We start from the raw sequence: 24,968 nt of genomic DNA on the forward strand, positions 1-24,968 counted from the left end.
CACTCTTTCCGCGGTCACCCATTTTTTCGGTAAAGATGCCCCTAAAACAAAAGATATCATAAGATTCCTCAAGTCTTTGAATACTGCCACTACAGAGTTGTGATCAATGTCGAACCAATTTAAACAACCGAACTAGAGACCAAATTAGGGCCATTAGATCTAGTTTTTTTTATGAGATGTGTTGCTGTGTAAAATATTATAAGCCTATTTTACTTCATTGTATTAGGTTTATTACTTCATTCCGACACGTAATACCTTGAAACTACAATATGTTTTTACTTACTTCCAGTAGGTTTAGAAATGATTCAACACATGCTTCATTTGAATTCATTGACTTGGGCTTTTACCTTATTCACTTAAAAAATGAAATTTATTCTAGTAGGTTTATTACTTCATTCCAGTAGAACTTCAAATGCTTCTACACATACTTCATTCAAATAGTTTATTACATCATTCCATGTGTTTAATACACCATTCAATTAGGCTATCATTCTATTTTATTGTCAACGTTGTGGCGGCGATGATAGACATTGTAGAGAGAAAGAACGGTACGTGACAACGAAACTATCTTTACCAACTGGAATGAAGTATAGTCATATTGAAATGAAGTAAAAATCTATCGAAATCAAGTAATATATTTTAAAATGATAAATACTCATAATATGTTAGTATGAGTTATTTAAGGAGTGAATTTGTATATAATGGGACTCCTACCACTGCATCCACATTTAATGAACACACAATTACAAATTCTTCTAAAAAGTATAACGATTTGAATGTATTCACTAGATTAACAATACCATGATACATTGACATCTAATAATCAAGGTTATTCATTCAATAATTATATACATATGAGTCATTATGATATGACATTATGATTGGGTGGCATTGTAAATTAACAATGCACCAAAAATAAATTGACGTGGTTTAGTTTAATGGTGATCACACTACGTAAACATAACCCTAATAATATTTTAATTTAATAATCATAAGAATGAAGCATAATAATTTACACGCATAGTCAACCGGTTCATCCAGTCACCCACCTCCATCGTCTTCTTATCTTTCAAACTTCCTTTTCTTCTCTCACACAAAAACACACACTAAAAATTCCATATTCACACGCACAAATTTCTCTTCCACCCCCAAAAATTTCCAAAATTCCTGCAAGAATCGCAGAAAAAAATCATACTATGCCAACGAGCTCAATCAATTCGTCCAACTAAGTTTCGCCGCCTCAGCATGATTTCCCGTTTTGCCCCTCCTTCAAATTTACCATTTCCTAACCCTAGCGGCCGCTTCCTCGTCGGTGCTAACCACACTTCCGCTCGCTTCTGCTGCCGATAGTTGTACATTTTTTTCGTTGACTTTTCCAAATTAAATTTAGTTGGGGAGAAATTCATTCTGTGAAACATATTGCGGAAAAATAGAGATTCGATTTATTGATTTTTTTTTTCGTTTTAAAATCATTTTTTAGTGTGATTTTTTTTGGTTTTTGTTGTTAATGGAGCCGAATTTGGGGAAGCCGAGCTTCCTGAGGAATATTCTGGTGCGGCTGTTTCTGTTCTGCGTGTTTGTGATCGCTCTCCGATTTGCTTACGTGGTCACAATCCGAGGCGAATCCTGCGACGTCGGCGATTTCTGCTTCTTTGCCTTGCCGGATAACATCGACGTCGTCTCCGGAGTCGGGGAGGTGACGAAATCAGGGGTTATTTCGAGCTCCCCGCCTTCTAAGCAGAAGAAGATTCCCGATCTATGGGCGACGGGCGGTTTCCAGAAATCGGTGCAGTTTTACTCTTCAATTTTTCAGGATCTGATGTCGGAGGCTTTTCTGAGCCCTAATATGAAAACCTTATGCGTCGACACGCCGACCGGAGCCGATGTGTTCGCGTTGAGGGAATTGGGGGTGGAGGATTCGATTGGCATTTCGAAGAAAGGATTCAAGCCGCTGGTGGTTCCAGGTCAAGGTTTAAAGCAGCCGTTCAGCGATTCGACTTTTGATTTCGTTTTCTGTGGCGGAGGCGTGGTGGAGAAATCGCCGAAGCTCGGCAATTTTGCGGCGGAGATTCAACGGACGATGAAGCCCGAAGGGTTTCTGGTCGTCCACACAGGGGCCAAGGATACTTACAGTTTTGAATCATTGCTTGGTTTGTTTAATTCTTGTAAATTTGTAAGGAGTAGGGATGTTGATGGATTGAATTCCAAAATGCCATTCATTCGAGAAGTTATCCTGCAAAAATTTGGGGGAGAAGAGTCTGTGGAGGAAAAATCTGGTGATTCGGTGAAGAAATGCAGTGTTCCGAGCTATAAGAAGGATTTGATCAAGAAAGCAGAGCCGTTGATTGAGGAAGAGCCAAAAAAGCCTTGGATTACACTTAAGAGGAATGCTCAGAAGATTAAGTATTTAGCCTCTATGGTTGATATCAGTTTCAAGCCAAGGTATGTGTATGTTGATGTTGGAGCTCGAAGCTATGGTTCGAGCATTGTAAGCTGGTTCAAGAAGCAATACCCTAAGCAGAACAAGACATTCGAGATATACGCAATTGAGGCAGACAAGACTTTCCATGGTGATTACAAGCTTAAGAAAGGGGTTACATTGCTTCCCTATGCAGCGTGGGTGAGGAACGAGTCTTTGTTCTTTGAGATCAATGAGGACCCGGGCCACAAAGAGGTAGAGAAAGGTAGAGGGATGGGCAGGATTCAGCCAGTTCAGACCTCAGGTGGCTCTACATCCTCTGGCAATGTCGATCAGATTCAGGGCTTTGATTTTGCTGATTGGTTGAAGCATAGTGTGACAGAGAGGGATTATGTGGTGATGAAGATGGATGTTGAAGGCACTGAATTCGAATTGATCCCTAGGTTGTTTGAAACCGGAGCGATTTGCTTGATTGATGAACTGTTCCTTGAATGCCATTATAACCGGTGGCAGAAATGCTGTCCCGGGGAGAGGTCTGCGAAGTATGAAAAAACGTACGGGCAGTGCTTAGATTTGTTCACATCTCTAAGGAAAAAAGGAGTTCTAGTACATCAATGGTGGTGACTGGTAATAGATCTATATCCCAACTGTACCATTTCTCATTTGCAAAATTCCTGTTTCTGCAAATGAATGAAGATGCTTTGGCGTTATTTGGTTCTTTTTTCTTTCTCTAGTTTTAGTTACATTTGATATCCATATATGTACTTACTCTCCTTTCAAAGAAAAGTCAAATAGATAAAATATCAATATTTCTGGTATTATGAATTTGTTTGAGCTCTAAGTTTCAGTTGCTTTGCACAATTGGATTATCAGATAGTAGCTTCATAACCTGCTTCATCCTAGAGCGTTCGTCGCGTTTAGAAAATATGCTATCTCATGATCATGGTTGATTTTCCATTACTGCCTGAATCAAAACTTGCTATTGCTGCTGATTGATGCCATCTTCTGTTTGAATTTTTTCTGATTTTGATACTAAGTTTGTGTCAAATGATGATGCAAAGAGATAATTAGTGATTGTTGTCTTCATCTGTTTAGCAATGAATGAAGTGTGTGTTTACTGGAAAAATTGAATTGAAATAGTGTGATAGGTGGTAGAAATGGTAACTTTACCATGTGAATTCTGTTATAAATGACATCAATGTTAATCGTGTTGTGTTCGTGTTGAGCGAAGAAGCCTTTTTAGGAGAGGGAAATGCAGAAGTTGCAAAGTAGTTGAGTCATTAGTTTTGTTCAAGCTGTAAAGACTAGAACAGATCATACATTACAGATGAAATGCCCTGCCTATTCTTGCAATCTGCGTGTGTGTGTGTATGTGTGATACACGGGAATTCAGATGAATACAGCCTGGTATTTGGTATAAATGAAGTAGTGGTTGCCTGGATCTGTCTCACAATCCCAATGATTGGCATTAATCATACAAGAATAATCATATGATTGGAAAAATATATGTATATTAGAAAGAAAGTAAAATGAACATGCTGTTTGCTCTCTTTTTTTTTTTTTGTTTTATTTTGTTTTTAGGTGCTCAGAACTTTTATTGTATGTGCGTTGTGCACAGACACATAATCAGAATTCAAAGGGTAATTATATGAATTTATCTCCATAGTGTGATAAATTCAACTAAAAATGCGATTTGCATCCAAAAACTGTAAGTCATAGGTAAAATTAAGAAGTATAAAAATATAACATAATCTAAAATAAGTTACAAATTCTCCTAAAGAACTTAAAATTTTAGTTGGGTCCAAAACAGTCAATTAATCAGTTTCCGTGAACTCTTTACCCACCAAAAATTACGGTGTTACACAGCAGAATAAGGTTGAGAAAACTACAACACTATAAAATTCTTAAATGGATCAAATGGGCGGCCAGGTGAGAATAACTAAATCCAAGCCACAACACTAAAGTTGTCAAATGGACCGAGACTTGGATAGTAATCGAGTCAACTTGATATCGATCTAGAGCTGATATGTCGTGCGGATTGGATAGTAATCAAGTCAACTTGATATCGATCTAACCAATAAATTCAAATCCTAACTCATCATGCAATCATCGGATTCTTATCGGGTCTTAATCCAATAACTTCGTGCGTGTTCACGCGGGTTATCGTGTCATGCATAAAATGTCAGTCCTATCGTTAATGATAGTAAGTTACTACTATACAATTTAGTTTGACATGACAAGATAACAATTAAAGCATGATATTTCACGATTAAAACTTTATATTACACAATTAAAATTAGTTACTTCCTCCGTCCCACAAAAGATGTCATACTTGTGGGACGGCATAGGATTTTAGGAGGTTTTGTTTTGTGTGTTAAATGGAGAGAGAAAATATAATTTTTATATTTATGTGAGAGAGAACTTTTTCCAGAAAGGGATATGTGATATCTTTTGTGGGACAAACTAAAAAGGAAAGTGTGGCATCTTTTTGTGGGACGGAGGGAGTACAACATAATGAAATTTTTTAATCATGATTTAAATCTATATAATAAAATTAAAATTTAATGTATTTTAATTAACAAAAACAATTACTCCCAAAGAGTATAAACTATTTCTTTTTTTGTCCGTCCCTAAAAAGTATGAACTTTCTAAATTGGAAAAAGTCAACAACATACTACCCCTACACATTATTTTATTTACAACTTATACCATTACCATTAACAACATATATCATTATAATAATATGGATCCCCCTCTCCACTAACATTATTTCCATTACCCTTTCTCTCTCTTTTACTTTTCCCCCTTAGAGCATCTCCAATGGTCGGCTAGCGACCGGCTAGCCGATTCGCGGCGCTGGCCGATCGGCTAGCCGAACCATTGGAGGCGGCGAGCCGATCGGCGTGGGCTGGCCGATCGCTCGGCGCTGGCCGATGCGCTGGCCGCCATTGTGGTGGCCCGATCAGCCAGCGCCCGAATTTTTTTTTTTTTATTTTTAAAACCTATATAAACGCGATTTTCGTTTCATTTTCATTTGCACCACTTGTTTTAACGAGTTTTCTCTCTCTAACTTTCTGTACAAGAGCATCATCGAGCGATGGATCACAACAACGAGTCCAGTCCAGCGACGAGTGGACCTCAGACTCCCACGGTACATGTGGGATCTGGATGGGGCCAGATGGGCGGGCAGATGGGCCAAGGGTTTAACGTCCCTTGGGGGCAGTTGATGGGGATGATGGCCGGTGCGCCGGGGGGGATGAAGGGGGGGAACCAGGGGGTATGGCGGGGGGTATGCCGTGGGGGATGCCGGGCGGGGGGCAGGGGAGCCAGGGGAGCGGCGGGTGGGGAGGTATGCCCCAGATGCAGCAGCAGATGGTGGGGATGATGTGGCAGGGAGGGAGGAATATTTCTATTTTTATTAATGCATGTTAGTAGAATTCCATTTTAATGAAGGGCTTTAGTTTTATTCCAACTTAGGGAATGACGCATAATTGTTATGCGTCTTTAAAAGTAAAACGCACAACGGTTATACGTCTTTATATAATGACGCATAAGAGTGATGCGTCGTTAATAAAAAACGCACAAAAAATTTGCGTTTTGGAGTGACGCACAACGCTTATGCGTCTTTAGTTAGTGACGCATAACCCTTATGCGTCTTTCGTTAGTGACGCATAAGGCTTATGCGTCTTCCAGTCGAGTTTTAAGCACAGCCGGCAGAGGCAGAATCGCGAAAACGCAATTGAAGAAGCAGGCGAGAAGCAGGCGATTTTCCATCTTGTCCGACGCGATTTTCATCTTTTCCGACGAATTTCAAACATATTTCGGTAATTGCTCTTCAATTTGACTACATTTATCCTTTATTGCTTAATTTCTGTATGTTTTCCCTAATTTAACAAAGTTAGGATTTGTGATGAAATTGATGAAATTTCGGACGATTTTTGTTGTTTTGTTGCCTATTTGTGTGTTTCACATGTATATAATTGGTAAGTGATTCAATTTTTGATGAAGTTAGATTGTTGAAGTTGAATTTTTTGATTAAGTTGAATTGAAGTGTGTTTTTCAGTTGTAGTTGCAATTTAAGTTGGATTGTTGAGTTTTTATGATTAAAATTGAATGTTGATTAAGTTGGGTGATTATTTTGAAGCTGGAATGTTGGAATGTTGATTAAGTTGGAATGTTGGAATGTTGGAATTTTTGGGAATGTTGGAATGTTGATTAAGTTGGGTGATTATTTTGAAGCAGATGGCATCTTCAAGTTCTGAAGAACAGTTATGTTATGGACCTGAGGATCCATCATTACTCTTTCACCAAAACGAACACATTTCAGCCTCATTGTTGGCGAATGGCACATCAAATGTGTTTAGAGTTCGTCGGACGGAAAGTAAGGTCTGGATAGTGCAAATACATCTAACTGTGAAGCATTGGCTTGATGTATGGGGTTTCAAAGGCTTGTTGGAATGTGGAAGGCCGATGAGGATAGACAACGAGCTTATCACTGCCTTGATCGAGCGCTGGAGGCCTGAGACACACTGTTTCCACCTACCAGTTGGAGAGGTTACTGTAACCTTACATGATGTGCAAAGCCTGTGGGGCTTGAGAGCACACGGTCGTATTTTCACTGGCCGTGACTATCCTATCGGATATGAAGATTGGCGCAGCAAGTGTCGAGATATGTTAGGATGGATACCTGACGTAGAAAATGAAACGAAGCAGGGCGGTTTGTTAATGACATCTCTTATCCACCAAAGGACGATACCTTTGGGAGATGGGCTGTATGATTATGTATATATGCAAAGGGCACGTATTCATGCGCTCATCTTGTTAGGAGGTCTTATTCTACCGGACACCACAGGGTGCAAGGTCCTCTTTATGTGGTTGAATGCCTTTGACGATGCCTTTGACGTGTCTAGTATCAGCTGGGGTAGCGCTGCCTTAGCGTTTCTGTATCATTATTTATGCGAGGCATCTGTAGGCAGACAGAGAAGAGATGTGGGTGGACCTATGGTTCTTTTGCAGCTATGGGCGTGGGAAAGAATGCCCACATTGAGGCCATCCTTTTTGATATCGCCTATGCACACGCCGTATACCCTGTCTGGAGCCAAGTAATGTATTTTTTACATTAACTCACTTAACTATGTTCCTTTGGCAACTTTTGACATAAATTTTTTGTATAGGTGGCACGGAGTTACTGAAATTGGAAATGCTCCCTGATATTCAGTGGCTCATTATCGTGATCAGTTATCACTGATTCGTCCCGGCCAGGTGAAATTTATTTTTGTTGTGTTAGTTAATGAATTTACTATTTTCTAAACTATAAAATTAATTTTGATATTTATATTATTTTTCTGTAGTTTCTGTGGACACCGTATACAGATTGTATCCTGCCTGATTACTGCATTGATTCGACTGCATCCTTCTTGTGCGACACTTACTTGGTGTGTTGGTCATTTGTCAAGGCACACGAGGCTGGACGAGTTTGCCGACAATTTAACCGCTACCAAGGTATTCTTGAGTATCGTGATAGGATGCTAGATAAGGCGAGACATTTGTGTAAAAGTCACCGCCGTGGGAGGAAGGGCGCTGATTGAGCAAAGATACATAAATTCTACATTGATGAATGAGATTTGAGACATGACAGGTCCCAATCAACATTTCACCATGCAACAGCGTCCATGGAAGGTTCTTGTCATCAGGGCTATCTGGCGTGGTACAATACGATCACAGTGTCGTACCTAGTTCAACCTGGGACGCAGTCAACAGTTGGGATGAACGAGTCAGCCTCTTCGTTGAAATTGGCGGTATGTTATGTTTTTGTATATAAAAATGTATTTAGTTTGATGTTTGTATAGATTGATTGTGACGATTATATATTTGTATTATCTAGGTTGAGGCCCTTCAGGGGATATGGCATTTGACCTCTGAACATGACAACGACCCTCGGTTACGGCAGATCCGAGAAATAGCTGCTGAGGCCCTTCGTGCGACAAACCATACTGATGTGATGGAGTATCCAGCTTCGCAACGGCGAAATGTGGCCATGCCGCCACGCCCACCAACTTCTCTTCGTCATGGATTGCCGGGGGGTCCACACGACCAGCTGTGAAGAGTTCATCAAGTACGTTTGGGAAGGCTGTGCACAATGTATTGAGGGGATTTTCAACAAGGAAGAACAAAGGGAAATCTCCAATAAAATTCATGCCTTCGGGGAAATAATTCTTTGGTAGGATAGGGGTTGGCATCATATGTTGTTATTTGTTGTTATTTGTTGGTATATGTTAGTATATGTTGGTAGTTGTTGGTATTGAAACAGGTTTTGGCCACATATTTAAGGTGAATTCTTGCAAAATTTTTAAAAAAAATGACAATACAAAGTTTCAATTGTGATTTACTTGCGTTTGAATATCAGTTACAGCATAATTGATAAAATACTCGAAATGACAACAATAGTCATCTGACATAACAACTGTCAACAAAAGTCAATCAAAATCATAATAACTGTCAACAAAAAAAATTCAATAGTCATCTCACAAATGTTACAACAAAATAAACATAGTAACTATCAAACAAGATCCATCGCATATGCCCCAAAACAAATATCACCAACATTCGCCTTAGAAGCCATGTCATCTCTTGTCAGCATTTCCTGCAATTCAACTAAAATGTCAATACAAAACATAACATATCTCAAATACACAACTCAATTCCAAAAATATAGCAAATATATACCACACATTTACTGAACAGCACCGGCTGAGCAATTTCTTCGGTCATGCCCCTCTATCCCGCAATTTCTGCAACGGCGGGGAGCTCTCGGTGCATCTTCCTCGCGGACATCCATTTGATTTAGTATCCTCCTTCTTCTAACTCGTCCACGCGTTCTAGGAATCAACTGCTGAGGGGTGATGTGCAAATTCCATGAAGGTTCTATCCAATAATCTTCGTGTGTTGGTGCATCAAATGAAACTGGACCATAGTACTGCGACCTCCATGTACCGATGTAGTAAGACTCATCTATGAGGTCAATAATAACGTGACCTCTGTCTCTAGCAACTGCACAACCATGCGAACAAGGAATTCTCCACGTCTGCCACTTACCACAACTGCAACTTGAATCCAAATACTTGACTAGTTGAACATTGTTGCCCTTTGACACTCCCTTTTCTATTCTTCCTCGAGTTCGGACATGGTACTTCCCTATATCTCGGTCAATGACAGTAATGTAATGTTTTCGCCCCTTTGAGTCATTCTTAGCAAGCATGTCTCTCGCCCACGGGGTTAACTCACCTTCGGTGTGTTCTATGAGTGTCTTCTTCTGCACCCACCAACGTACCGTCCTCCAAAATGTCAAATCTACCAACGCTCTAATTGGCAACTCTCTCACACCCCTCAACACGTTGTTGTAGCACTCCGACATGTTTGTTGTGGCCACCCCCCATCTAAGACCACCATCATAGCACAGTGACCAACGTTCTTTTGTAATCGTATTTAGCTTTCTCACCGCACCATGGCTGACATCATTTAGTGCTCGACCTCTTCTGCCAAATTTACGTTCTTGAGTAGTGACCCCCAACTTCCAGATCATGGCCTTCACATTGCTGCCCTTGTGCTTCTTCAACACCATTTGCCCTCACATGGATCAAACAAAATTTATGGTGTATCTGCGGGGCGGTTGTCATGATTTCAGACTTCATTGCATGGAAGATTCCTTTATGCCTATCTGATATAATGCACACCTCTCTCTCGTATTTCACCACATGAGTTCTTAAATGATCTAAAAACCACGACCAACTGTCGTTGGTTTCTTCATCCACCACAGCATATGCAATAGGCAAGCATGTCTTGTTAGCATCAAAACCACAAGCAACAAGCAACTTACCTTTAAATCTTCCTCGGAGGTGAGTCTCCTCTATTGTTAACACTGGTGCGGCCTTCTGGAATGCATGTATTGCAGGCCCAAATGCCCAGAAAACATAGTTGAACACCTTTGTACGCCTCCAACTGAACAGCTCGTTGTGCTTCCACTCAACAATGGTGCCTGGATTCTGTGACTGGAGTTCAAGCATGTAGCTTGACAACTGCCTAAATGATTCCTCCCATCCACCATATACAAACTCTATAGCCTTTCTCTTTGCATACCATGCCTTCTTGTAACTGATCGACACACCAAATCTGTCGTGAACATCAGCTATTATTGAGAAGACCTTGAAATGGGCACATTGTCGCACATGATGTCGAATCAACAGAGCAATCATTGGCGATGAAAAGTTTGCATGATCTCTGTTAGCACGGTGGCCTACACAAGTATGTCGATCCCTCCACTTCCTAACTTCCCACATATCGTCATGCGACCTTTGTGTAACTGAAACCTCCCACTTACATTCCCTCACTTTTTCAGCGTCGGTGGTGCTGATGATGCCTGTTCCTGTTGCTGTCGTTCCTGCGGGATATTTGCATACGGCATGCCACCTTCTTAATTTGCTCTCGACGACCTTAAACTGTTTTTCCTGCCACAAACTCCACATAGTTACAGCAGTCTTCACATGTAGCTTGGAATCAAATTTTGTTTCCAACACAATCCGATGCGGCTCTTTCTCATCCCAATACAAATTGCTGTGTTCATTATCAACAACGTCATCAGAAGGCCGGCTTGGTAATTCGCGAAAGAATCTCAACCCCCTAGGATTGTATCCGGAAGTGGTTGTTCATCTTGCACAACAGGTTTAAATGGTACTATCTCATCATCAGAACTACCATCATCAGAACCATCACCATTACCATCACTGAGATCAGGGTCTGGCTCTGTCTCAGATAGCGGTGTAGGCTCAACAAGAACATCTGCTTCATCTACCTCATCATTTGGCTCAACAAGAACATCAACATCATCTACAACATCTCGCTGCTCATTCATACTACGATCGAAGCTCGTATGATCTACCCTAGCAGATGATTCAATACCACAGTCAAAGCTCATTTGTTCAACCCTCGCAGATGATCCAATACCATAATCTACAACTGGTGGGATTTCTGAACCTCTCACAGGTGAGTACTCTACAAATAATTCAATGCACCCACTTGAATTCTGAGCATTGTTGAACATAAACATCACACTTTCATCATTGCAAATCACAGAACATGTATAACTCATACCGGAAGCAAATACTATACATTGTCTCCATAATAATTCAACCGTGTGTTGGTTTATATCTATTTTCATCGCATCACATATCATTGCTACCAATTCATAATAGGAAACACACGAATTTAATATGATGGAGCTCCTCGCACGAGGTGGTTCATAACCAATACCCATATGTGGTAGTTGAACTACTCTACCACCCCAATACAAACTCACAAATGCTTGCATGATTTCTGCATCCAAACATTTAAACAAAACAACAATTAGGGACATTTTTCCTACAAGTCCTAATTTACTAAATTGGGGAAAAATTAACAAATGAAAGCAAAATAAACATGAATAATGATGAATGTAGCTAAATTGAAAAACAATTACCGGAACTTATGGAGAAAACGTTCAAAATCGGTCGAAATCGTCTCACGAATCGCCGGAGACGCAATTTGAACTCCTAGTTTCTCTGTTCTGTGAAGTTCTGCCTTCTGCCCCGTGTTAAAACCCGACAGAAAGACGCATAACCCTTATGCGTCATCACTTGTAGACGCATAAAGGTTATGCGTCACTACATAAAGACGCATGATGATTATGCGTTTTTAAAGACACATGACGTTTATGTGTCAGTAGTTAAAGACGCATAACCATCATGCGTCTTTATGCAGTGACGCATAACCTTTATGCGTCACTCCTACAGATGGAATAAATCTAAACTCCTTCATTCAAATGGAATTCAACTATCATGCTAGAACAAAAAAAGAAAGAAGTCCAGGGAGGGATGCAGGGGGGATGCAGGGGTCACCGGGGGGGGGGGGGGGGGGGGTGGGACACGGTCTATCGTCCCTCTCTGGATTTTTTGACGGCTCCGTCTCACACGTCGACCCCAGTGGAGACGCAGTTCACTGGCGATGACCTTTTGTCATTGCATGCCATGGGGATCGATCTCGGGGATCCAGACACTCCCGTTCCAGCGGGGCGGGCCGCGGCGAAGAAGAAGAAGAAGACGAGGGGAAAGGCCAAGGCGGTCGGCGAGTCGTTGCAGCCCGTTGTTGACGACACCCCCGGCCGGAGGAAGTGGACGGAGGATGAGTACGCTGGCCAGGGGGTGGTTGGAGGTGTGCGACGATCCGCTGGTTGCGAACAACCAGCGGGTCGTCAACATGTGGGTGAAGATTAGAGCTGCCTACAGGAGGCATTGCCCGCACGGGAAGGACTTCAGCGGGGAGGAGGTCCGGAAGGGGTGGGAGCGCATCGGGGCCGCGGTCGGCCGTTTTTCAGCGTTGTACGCAAAACGCCCTCCGTCAGCTCACTAGTGGGCAGAATGAGGAGGACGTCCGGAGGATAGCCGAGAGTCAGTTCTCCTTGGCGGGGACGTACAAGGAGTTCCACTTCTGGGAGTGTTTTTTGTTGCTGAAGGACTCCGAGAAGTTCCGTGCGGGGTGCGACGCTGGGTGGCCGAAGAAGCAGAGACTGAACTATGCCGGCGACTACAGCGGTAGCAGCGGCGGATCCCACGACCTCCCCCCGGATGCTGAGGAGTTTCCATCCCCTCCTTCATTTACTGGTCGCCCCCGCCCGGTTGGACAGAAGCGGGCGCAACGGGCTGCGAGGGGCGGATCCCCCCTATCGCCCCGCGAGGTCCAGTCCTCCGCCCTCCCACCCGCCCCACTCGAGTACACTTTCCATTCGCGTAACCAAACGCGGGCTCAGATGTACAAGGTCTTCCAAGATTGGAGGACCGCCACTGATCCCACGGAGAAGATGTTTCTTCACTCGATGCTCGAGAGCATGCGGGTTGATTTGGATGTCGCGAGGGCACGGCTAGGGGGTTCCGACGTGGGCTCAGATACCACGGGTGGCGGCAGCGGCAGCGGCAGCGGTGGCGGCGAGGACGGCGGCGACGGCGATGAGGAGTAGAGAGTGGCGGGGCTCGTGTGTGGAAGCCCTTTTTTTTTAAAAAAAATCATGTACTTTTTTTAAAAAATCTTTGTAATTTTTTTGAATGGAATGGATTAATTTTCCCGTATATGTGTCGTAAATTTAATTTCGTAATTTAATCGTAATTTTAATTCCGTAAATGTAGTATATTTTGAATTATTTTTATTGCGGCTGACCTATGGCTGGCCTAAATCTAATGTGGCAGGTAGATTTTTAGTGCTGCTGACGTGGCAGGGAGAGAGAATGACTAGCCTATTGCTGGCCTATTTAGCATTGGAGATGCTCTTATTTATTAAAAACCAGGCCGAACCTTTTGTTCATACTCTTTGGGGATGGAGAGAGTATTTAATATTTCTTAACGGATAACCCAACCCAATATCACCAAGTTCTTATTTGATTGACGCTATAAAGATTCAAACCCATAAATTGTGTGTTCGTGTTGAGTTGACTTTATACATGTTCGTGTCAAATTATTGTATCGAGTTAAAAATTGTCAAACCCTACCTAAATCTAAGCAACAACAATGCAAAACCCCGCCCCTAAATAATGAAAATGCACTCACTACATAAAAGTTTTGGTAGAATCCTGTGTCTTATAGGAGTTTATCTTTATCATTTTGATTCATCCCACCTTAAAAGTTTCCTTTTATTTTTACTATAGATAATAAATAATATCTTGTATTCCATTATTGCACAATTCATTACGTAATTAGTAATAATATATAAAGTGAGATTAATGTTATACTAACTCTTTCCACTTTGAAACAAATTGAGACTTTTATTATAAGATGGGTGAAATATTTAAATTAGATAAAAGAAAAATGTGGAACACGGGTTGTTAGTGGATTTTATGGAAGATTTACTAGGTTTTCCGGAGTTTGAGAAATGAAAAATGAAAAATGAAAAATGAAAAATGAAAAATGAAAAATGAGAAATGTTTCAATAATTAATAGTGAAATCAGCTTGATTTCTTTTATATTTGGAGCGTGGATAGTTCAATATGATGTGCACGTTGCATATCTACTATAATTTCGCAAGGATTTTGATGTTCATCTACCTTTTGACTTTTGTTTTTATTGTATTTTTACTCAGTACTTCCTCCGTCCGCTATTAGAAATCCCATTTCTTGGCGATACAAATTTTAAAAAATATTAAGAAAAGTTGGTGGAAAAAAGTTAGTGAAATATAAGTATCACTTGTGTATATTAGTTTTAAATAACATGTGAGTGGAATGTGAAACCCTATTACCTTTAGACTTTTATAGTAAAAATGATCTGAGACTCCTACGAATTAAAATTAAAAACAAGACTCATATTCGTGAACCTTTAGAGTATAAATCAAAGTTAATTTTGTAAATTATATGTTGCAAAATATATACTCCTTACGTCCCAATAAATATGAAACGTTTGCTTTTCAGATTGTTTGCTATCGTAGGGTTCTGGGACCCATAAATGATAAAGTAAAAAAAGAGAGAAAGAAGTTACCGTAAATGATATAGACTATTTGCATGAGACGGACGAAAAAGGAAATGTGGCTTATTTATATGGGCCCGAGTTGTTATTTTGATTTTTGAAACGCAAGCACAATTTGCGTTTTTATAATCCCGGATTTATTTTTTTTAACTAATTAAAAGCCAAAAAACGAATTTTTGTAATTTACTGTATTAGATTATAATACTTAAATTTTTCCAATTGGCCTGGCCAACTATCCAACACAGAGTACACGTGTTTGCATCAGAGGGTCAATTTGGTCATTTAGGTAGAGTGCTAGTCTGATTTGATCAAGTATTATTGAGAAGTAAAGAAATACACCAATGTACCACTGCTTTCCATCTCTCTCTCTAATCAGTAATCACCAATTCTCAGACTATCCAATCTCTGTAGATTTTCTTCGCTCCTCCTACTCCAGTTAAGGTACTCGCCGATTCCTAAATCATTCCATTCCTTTGTTGATCGAATCGTTGCTTTTTTCTTAGTACGCTCTGCTCCTGATGATTAGGTCTCAGATTGCTCTACTGTATTATTGCGTTCAATTTTGTTTTCGTAAGTTGCCTTTTTACTTGATTGACATTGGTGCTTTTGTGGCCGAGATTGTTGGTGAATTCCCGAGATATTTCGTTGTTTGCTGATTTTGCAGTTGAATTGATTCTGGATCTCAACTCGATTTAGTCTGGAATCACTCGATTTTCATCTTTCGTGATTTATTTGTGCTCTATTTACTTGGTAATAGTATCTTGTTGGATGAATTGGTTGGTAGGCGAATCGATATGGCCTGGATCAGAGCCATATCGTGGTTGTAGTTTTTGGCCTTTTTCTCTCTAAATTTTGAATGCTGTAGAACTGGAGGAAATTCAATGTATATTTATCAAATAGAGATTGATAACAAAAATTACTGAGTGCTGTGTTGCCAATCACATGTTATCTATGTTTTTCACTTTTTCAGCATTTCTGAATCATATTAGTTCTTCAGTTCATTATAGTTCTCTTTGGATGTTTTGGATAATCCGGTTACACTTAGCGCTTCTAATCATAGGCTTCCTACACTCCTTGGGAAATACTACTTCAATTGCATCATAGTCTAACTTTAGTATTTCACAATCTTCTTTATTTGTTTGAGTGGAGACAAGAGCTAAGGATATGTTAATATATGAAGAATCATGAGTTAAATTGATTGATTCGTCCAAGTGTCATTAATTAGGGTAATGTACAATGCTTCTACGAGCTAAAGAGTTGGTTTGATGTTTCAGGTATCGAGAAAGAACAGGCAGTACTAAAACAAGGTGTTGATACATAGGTACACCTTTAAGCTCTAAAGCTGTATTTGGGCTTATCTGACCTGGCATGTTTCTTGTTTGATGTTTAATGCGTTATTTTTGTTTCAGCTGTAAAAGTTGACAGGATGTCCGGACAGACTCAGCGCTTGAATGTTGTTCCAACCGTGACAATGCTTGGAGTAATGAAAGCTCGGCTGGTTGGGGCCACGAGAGGCCATGCATTGCTCAAGAAGAAGAGTGATGCTCTGACAGTTCAATTTCGGCAGATCCTCAAGAAAATCGTCTCCACAAAGGAATCCATGGGGGATGTCATGAAAACTTCCTCATTTGCCCTTACAGAAGCCAAATATGTTGCTGGTGATAACATCAAGCACTCCATTCGCGAAAATGTGAAAACTGCATCGCTCAAGGTTAGATCACATCAGGAAAATATTGCTGGTGTGAAGCTTCCTAAATTTGAATACTTCACGGATGGTGAGATTAAGAATGACTTGACTGGTCTGGCGAGAGGAGGCCAGCAGGTCCAAGCATGCCGCGCAGCATATGTGAAATCTATTGAGCTACTCGTCGAACTTGCTAGTCTCCAGACATCATTCTTGACCCTAGATGAGGCAATCAAGACCACAAACCGCAGGGTCAATGCACTGGAGAATGTCGTGAAGCCGCGCATAGAAAACACAATAAGTTACATCAAAGGAGAGTTGGACGAACTGGAAAGGGAGGATTTCTTTAGGCTGAAAAAGATTCAAGGGTACAAGAGGAGAGAGGTTGAGAAGCAGCGTGAATCGGCCAAGGCTTATGCTGAGGAGAAGGTTGCTGAAGAAATGTCGTTGCAGAAAGGTATCTCTCTTACTTCTGCCCATGACATGCTATCCCAGACCAACAAAGATGAGGACATAATCTTTTAAAATGCGTTTTAGTTTGATTTTGTACAATTATGTTGTGATCCTGCAAGATTTCTGCCTTGTGTAGTTATTATTTGGTGAAGAGCTTATTCCCGGAATAAGAGCCTTATGTATGTGTTGTATTTATTCGTCAACCTGTTGACAATGTCGACTTTTGTTGGTAAGAACATATGGCTCATCTATCTTTGTTCAACTGTTGCATTTCATAGCTTGATGATGTAAGTGAATAATCTATTCATGCATAGATTCTAAAGTTAAAGTTTTTATCTAATCTATTTTTCATTTTTTCTGCTAGCGAGCATTATTGATTGTTCAGTAACGAGACATCGTTATGTCACCAAATGAAATTTCTATATCGTCTCCAATTTCCATAGTTGTACGATTTGTGTAGTAGAATTCTATCTCTAAATGAGTTATCTAACCAATCAAACATGCTCGTCGTATATCATCTCCAATAACAACTCTACTCTTTGGTAAATGCAATATTAAATTTAGGACCATGGTCTCGGACTTGAGTAAATCCTCATCTTTGGCCTGATTAAATCCTCTATCTATGACTCCACATTTGTTTTTTTTTATTTTTATTATTTTTTCTACGAACGCTTGACTGCCACAGGCCCGTTATCTATGACTCCACGTTTATCATTTCTTTTTATTAAATAATCATGGATTATTTTACAATTTTTGTTTACACATGATTTCTAGTAGGGGAAGGAAGCGAATTGAAAAGTTACTAATTTATCTCTCTTCTAAGACACAAATAAAAACAATATGCAACTAATATCAGTAAATAGGGATGTTAATTCAACCCAAAACCTGTGGACCGGCCCGAACAACCCGATAAAATGAGTAGGTTAGGGTTGTAATTTTATTACCCGAATACAAAACGGGCTAAACGGATTGGCCCGAATGGATTGGCAGGTTAAACGGGTCGGCCCGATGGATTGCAACTTTTAATTAAAAATTATTAAGTTTTAGGGGTTCTTTTATATTTTTGAATCCCCAATCTTTCTACCTAATCATTAGTCTTATTCAATCTTCATTCTATATTTTTCCATTCGATCTTACAATATCAGCTTTCAAGTTCCACCTCAACTCATTATTCCACCGTCCCATCATCTGCCACTAGTGTCTTACCACCACCAAAGTCAATCAAGACAAAATTAAGAAATAATTACTCATCTAAATCTTAATGTATTTATCATTTTAATAATGATTAATGTAAGACATGATTTTTAATTTTCACAGAGAATTAGTTACGAACAATGCCAAAATAATGACACGAACACAAGCTTTAATTTATGTTGTAGTTGATCGAGATGAAATGCTTCTTTCTAAGTATTATTGTAGAATACTATGAAAATATGAAGATTTTATATGATTCTAACTAAAAAGAAAAAAAGTATCTAAACTTTAAAATCATTTTATAGAAGAAAATTTTGATACAATAAATTATTTTCGAAAGCTTTTAGGCCCGAATAGCCCGATGGGTTAGCCCAAAACCCGACGGTTTAGAGTTAGGGTTGAAAAATTATAACCCGAATAGCCCACACCCAAATAGCCCGGTAACCCGAGTGGGTTGGCCCGAACCCGAATGGGTTAGCCAGATTAACATCCCTATCAGTAAATATTCTTTACTCCCTCCGTCTCAGTTTTATAGTCACATTTTGCCATAAAAGTCCGTCACACATTTATAGTCACATTTAGAATTTTCCATATTTAGACATGAAATTTTATCCCATTATTCACTAAAGTTACACCCAAATGTCATTATTAACCAGTGGCGGACCTACTAAGCGCCATGGGAGACCCATGGACCCCCCAGAAATTTTCGATATTACTATATATATATTAGTTATTTAAACAATTATCTCGGTAGCCCAGTTGGTTTCCTACGCTGCCTTCAACGTTGAGATTGGTGAGAGCCAGAGTTGGGCATTTCTATAGAGTGATTAAGAGTTATCACTCTAATTTTATGATTCTTCTTACATATAATAATAAATGTCCTTATTTTCCTTATTTACATTTTGATTTTGAGTTTGATTCTTGCAAAAATTTTATTTTTATTATATACATTTTAGATTTCAATTCTCACCATAAAAGTAATTACTATATTTTCTTTCATTTTATATTAATTTCTTTATTTTATATTTTATGTATTCATATTTATATCATTTTTTATTTTACGTTTTACATTGTTAATATTAAGAATTTAGTTTTAAGTCTTTTTTTTCTTCAATAATTAACTTAAATTTTTTTAACGACTCTCTTTTGCAACAAAGTTGTTTTTTTTTTGACGTTGCATCAATCAACGATCGCCTTACACATACTTCTAACTTTTATAATTAATTCTCATATTCATCGGCGCTAAAAATTATCATAGTACTAGAAATACCGATTTGGAACCCCCACCATAAAAATCATGCGTCCGCCACTGTTATTAACACAAAAATAAACCAAAACAAAAATAAAAAACCAAAAAGTCAATAAGAGACTCACCTTCAACCAACTCAATTCATTTATTACACACTCCATCATCTCACTTCATTTATTACATACTCCACAATCTCACTTCATTAATTATACATTCCACCAATTCCTTAAAACCCATGCCATAACTAAATGTGACTATAAATTTGGAACGGATGGAGTATTATTTCCTTTTAAGATCATAATTTTTGCTGCGAAGCTCAAATAATATTATCTTGGTAGAGTCATAGATCTTGAACGAGGACTCTCCGCCGTCAATCTATGAGGAAGCAAAAGAAAGAAAAACTAAATCCCAAACATCAATCACTGATCATTCTCCTAATATGGATTGACACCCTTTCATTCCAAAGTAAATGTCACATTTTTCTTTTTTATTTGTCCCACATAAAATAACATATTTTTTCTTTATTAGAAAAAGTTCTTTCTTATCGACTACTATTTTCTCTATTCACTTAATATACAAAATCACGTTTCCTAAAATTTCGTGTTATTACCCAAATATGACATATTATGTGACGGAGGGCGTTTTGTAATTCCTCTTCTTCTTAACTCAAATGCATTCTCACCAATCCAAAAGTACAAACGAACCCTAGCTCTAAGGAAATCAAACGAAGATTCCAAAAATAGGATAGAGAGATAGGACATTAGAGCATCCCCATCAGTGCTCTTAGCTAAGAGCACAGAAATGAGCCCGGACCCACTTTTATTCCTTGCCTTTAGCTAAGAGCACAACACCCACATCCGTGCTCTTAGCTAAGGACAAGCTCAAGGGTCCCACCATTCTATTATTCAATTTAAATAAAAACATTTCCACAATATTAAAATGCATTAAACATACCCGGAATACAATTACAAATTACAAAATAATTAAAAATTACATAATTAAAATCCTAAAAATTAAAAATTACATAATAATAATTAAAAATTAAAAATTACATAATTAAAATCCATAAAATTAAAAAGACCCACTACTCGTTGCCAAATTTCACCCAAATGTGATTGATTAGATCTTTTTGTAGCTCAGTGTGGGCTCTTGTATTGCGCATTGTGTGTCTTCTTTCGATCCTCTCGTTCACCGTCGTATGCACACCTCGGCGTGGGGAAGACCTCGCGGTTGAGCTTCCGGCTTCATCATCATCGTAAAAGTTAGTCGCCCTCGGTCCTTCGTCAGCTATAATCATGTTGTGCAAGATAATACACGTGTACATGATGTCGGCGATATTCTTAACGTACCAAAGCCGAGAAGGGGACTTCACAATGTTGAATCGGCCTTGAAGGACCCCAAAAGCTCTTTCGACGTCTTTCCGAGCATACTCTTGACGCTGCGCAAAAAGAATCCGTCTCGGCTCTTGTGGATTGCTGAACGACTTCACGAAAGTCGACCACCTTGGGTAGATACCATCGGCGAGATAGTAACATATGTGGTATGCATTTCCGTTGACGGTGAAGTCGATCGCCGGTGCTACACCATTCAAAATATCATCGAAGAGTGGTGAAGAATATAGCACGTTCAACTCATTGTTGGATCCGGCAACACCGAAATATGCATGCCAAATCCATAGGCGGTAGTCGGCGACCGCTTCAAGGATAAGCGTTGGGCCGCCGCCTTTGTGGCCGCTTAAGTATTGCCCCCTCCAAGCAGTCGGGCAATTCTTCCACTTCCAATGCATGCAGTCAATGCTGCCTAGCATACCAGGAAAACCGTGGACTGTTTCGTGAAGATGAAGCAACCGTTGACAATCGTCGGTGGTGGGTGCCCGAAGGAATTCCTCGCCAAAAGCAGAACGAACGCCGTCGCAAAAACTCTTGAGGCATAGGATTCTGGTTGACTCACCGACATGCAAATACTCGTCGAAGAGGTCAGCCGTTTGCCCAGTAGCGAGTTGTCGGATGGCACAAGTACACTTTTGCAACGCCGAGAGACTTTGCCGACCGGTTACGTCTGCACCTGATTGAAAGTATTCAACATAGGTGGACAATGTGTTGACAATACGCATAAACAACCGTTTTGACATGCGAAAACGGCGCCGAAAGTAATCTTCTGGATACCGCGGCTAGTCGGAAAAATAGTCGGCAACGAGCCTTTCTTGGGCTCCCTCCCGATCACGAGGGATGTAGCGACGTTTTAATCTAGTTGGTTGAGGAGGAGGGGCAGGGGTATTGGCGACGGCATAGGCTTCATAGGCGGCACGATATTGTTCATAATATTCTTGTTCTTCGCGCTCCGCTTCCGCAATGAGATCGGTGAAATCCATTTTTGAATTTTTAGAGAGGGTTTGAGTGAGAGATGAAGATGTAGATGATTTAGTATGAAAAAGTATCAATGAGAGATAATTTGATGTGAAAAGTGGATGATGAATGTGTGTATTTATAGATGATTTTGGGATTTAAAAAAAAATCACAAAAATACAAAATAAAAACGTCCATAACCGGCTCTATTTTTTGGGAATCCAATTTTTTTTTTTTTTTTGCTATCATTTCGAATTATTTCTGAATTTTTTTTTTAAAAAAAAAGAAAAATCGATTTTGCCAACGGCTAAGCCGTTGGCCAATCAAATCGTGCCACGTAGGGCTGCTCAGCGGGACGGCGCTGCTCTTAGCTAAGAGCAGCGCCGTCCCGCTGGCATGGACGGACATCTCGCAGCGGCGGACGAGCTCGTTCTTGCCGCTGGCACGGACGGACGAACGCCAAAATTCCTACCGCTGCAGATGCTCTTAAGAGGCATATAACAATTTGTAATCTGATACCATTTGAAGAATGGAGAATGAAAATGTAGAAGAATTATGAAGAAACTGCCATGGGCATAGAAGCATCAACAAATAGAATTAAAGAAGAACGAGAATTTTCATTAATGACTATATTTTGAAAGAGTTAGTTGCAAAACACAAAGAAAAGCCTTGTATATAGGCACAAAATACCATCTCCGAATCTAATTCCTAATTACTCCGGTTTACCATTTTAGTTTGTCCACCATTAGGAATTCTGGTTCACTTTTACTATAAATGGTAAGTAGACTCCACATCTTACTAACTTATTCACTCATATTTTATTATAAAACTAATACTCCCTTAATTTATTCTAAGTGGAGCATTTCTAATTTGGCACAGAATTTTATGTAGCGTTGTTTTGTGAGTAAAGAAGAAAAGGAAATAGTAGAGAAAGTGAGGTTTCTATATTTAGAAATGTGTAAAATGAGACATCCCAAAAAGAAAAATGTGTCACTTGAAGTGAGACGATGAGAGTATATAAAAATGGGTCTCATATTCCACTATATTTTTTCATCCACTTTCATATATTTTAAAATCCGTGCCAAACTCAAATGAGACTCCTAATAGCAAACAATCGGAGTATATTTTATTTTCGACTTCAATAACTCGTATCAAGACTGTGGATCACATGTTGTTGGTGGATTTGATTGAAGATTTACTAGGGTTTTTAGAGATTGAGAAATTAAAAATTAGAAATGAGAAATGCATGTTTGTTGTTTCAAGAGGGTAAATAAGTTTGATTTCTTTTATATTTGGAGCGTGGATATTTCAATATGGTGTCCATGTCGCATATCAACTCTAATTCGATTTTTTATTTATTTATTTATTTTTTGATTGCACTAGAAATCAAAATTGTTTTGTACGAGAAAATTATAACTTTTCGTTGCAAATTACCCTTCCATCTGCGTATGATTTTCGTTTCTTATCCAATACCGTTTTAAGAAATGGTTAAAAAAAAGGAGTGGTAAAAAGTCAATGGAGTACAGATCCTATTTATATACTTCCTCCGTCTTTAAAGAGTATGAATATTTGGTTTGACACGAATTTTAATGCATAATTGAAAAAGTAAGTGAGAGATAAAAAAAAAAAGTTTAAAAAGTATTGTTAATGGTATTTATAGGTTCCACCTCATTATAGAGAAAGAAGTTTCTAAAATTAGAAAGTTTATACTTTTTAGAGACGGACTAAAAAGGAAATAGTTCATACTTTTCAGGCACAGTGGAAGTATTCATTTTAAATGATATGTGAGTGGAATGAGTTAGTGGATGTGAAACTTATTTACTATCTATAATAATTATGCCGAGACTTCTATTCGTGGACGGACCAAAACGGAAAAATGAGACTCCTTTTTGTGGATGGAGGGAATATATTAAATAAATGTGGAACAACAACATTGTATTGCTCTATATGGATAAAGGTTTGATAGTACTCCCTCCGTCCATCAAATGTTGTTCATATTTGTCATTTCAGTCAATCCACAAAATATTATCCACCTTGTTTTTTTTTTTAAGTTTTGGTAAGTGGACTTCACTTTTCACTAATTCATTACACCCACATTTTACTAACTTATTTAAATCTCTTTTTTCAATTATTAAAAATTCAGGGCTGAGTCAAATATGGACAACATTTGGTGGACGGAATGAGTAATAATTAAATATTTTTTTAGTTTTGGTAAGTGGACTTTACTTTCCACTAACTCATTACACCAACATTTCATTATCTTAATCAACTTTCTTTTTCATATACATTTTTAAAAATTCACGCCAATCAAATATGAACAATATTTGATGGACTGAAGGAATAATAATTAAATTAGTGAACTACATAAATAGTATCTGATCTTTCACTTTCCCACATAAATGGTACCTTATCTTTATTTTATATCGTTTTTGGTATCCAGTGACAAAAATAACCCTATGTACCAAATATGTGATTTTTTTTTGAGGAGGATATTTTTGAAAATTTCCATTAAATAGTACCAAATATGTGATTATTTTTTCTTCCTTTCTTATTTCTCTTTTTCTTTTTTAGTTTCTTCTTCTTCTTTCTTTTTTCTTCATTTACTTCTTTCTTTTTAGTATTTTATCTTCATTTCTTTTATCTTTTTTCTCCTTAGTTTATGTTCCTTCTTCCTTTTTTCTTCTTCTTTCTTTTTAGTGTTTTATATATACATCTAATCGCATTCATAATATAAAAAAAAATCTAATTAAATTAATTATTTAAAGTAATTAAATCAATTAAATATTTTTTATTTAATTATTTTATACTCATTTTAAGGTTGAAACACCTAACTAAAAATATTCAACTTTTTATATTATTATGAATAAATTCACAATGTTATACTTTTATTGAGGTTATATTGATTAGCTACTAATTAAATGTAAAATAATAATAATATTATTACATAATATTATGTGATTCATAATTTATATAATTATACTATAATTATTTATTAATTACTATCAGTTTTTAGTATTATAACAATAATAATTTATATTGATTAGTTACTAATTTAATGTAAAATAATAATAATAATAATAATAATTAC

General features: G+C 38.5%; 2 protein-coding genes and 1 pseudogene across 2 annotated transcripts; 2 read left to right on the forward strand and 1 right to left on the reverse strand.

The window, feature by feature from the left end:
• The first annotated feature begins 1,074 nt into the window (after positions 1-1,074).
• Positions 1,075-3,237, forward strand: LOC125192150 (uncharacterized). The gene has a single exon (XM_089063255.1). The coding sequence runs from the start codon at positions 1,508-1,510 to the stop codon at positions 3,041-3,043; it is 1,536 nt and encodes a 511-aa protein (XP_088919381.1). The 5' UTR covers positions 1,075-1,507; the 3' UTR covers positions 3,044-3,237.
• Positions 3,238-9,152: 5,915 nt separating this feature from the next.
• Positions 9,153-10,941, reverse strand: LOC148933421 (uncharacterized; annotated as a pseudogene).
• A 4,330-nt stretch (positions 10,942-15,271) lies between these two features.
• LOC148933422 (V-type proton ATPase subunit D-like) lies at positions 15,272-17,432 on the forward strand. Its single transcript, XM_089064464.1, has 3 exons — positions 15,272-15,396; positions 16,230-16,276; positions 16,365-17,432. Exon 3 carries the CDS (start codon positions 16,382-16,384, stop codon positions 17,162-17,164), a length of 783 nt encoding a protein of 260 aa, XP_088920590.1. The 5' UTR covers positions 15,272-15,396; positions 16,230-16,276; positions 16,365-16,381; the 3' UTR covers positions 17,165-17,432.
• The last annotated feature ends 7,536 nt before the right edge of the window (positions 17,433-24,968 follow it).

This window comes from Salvia hispanica, chromosome 1 (genome assembly GCF_029641045.1).
Source record: "Salvia hispanica isolate PSC_SH4W2 chromosome 1, Shi_PSC_v1, whole genome shotgun sequence".
NCBI classification, from domain to species: Eukaryota; Viridiplantae; Streptophyta; class Magnoliopsida; order Lamiales; family Lamiaceae; genus Salvia; species Salvia hispanica.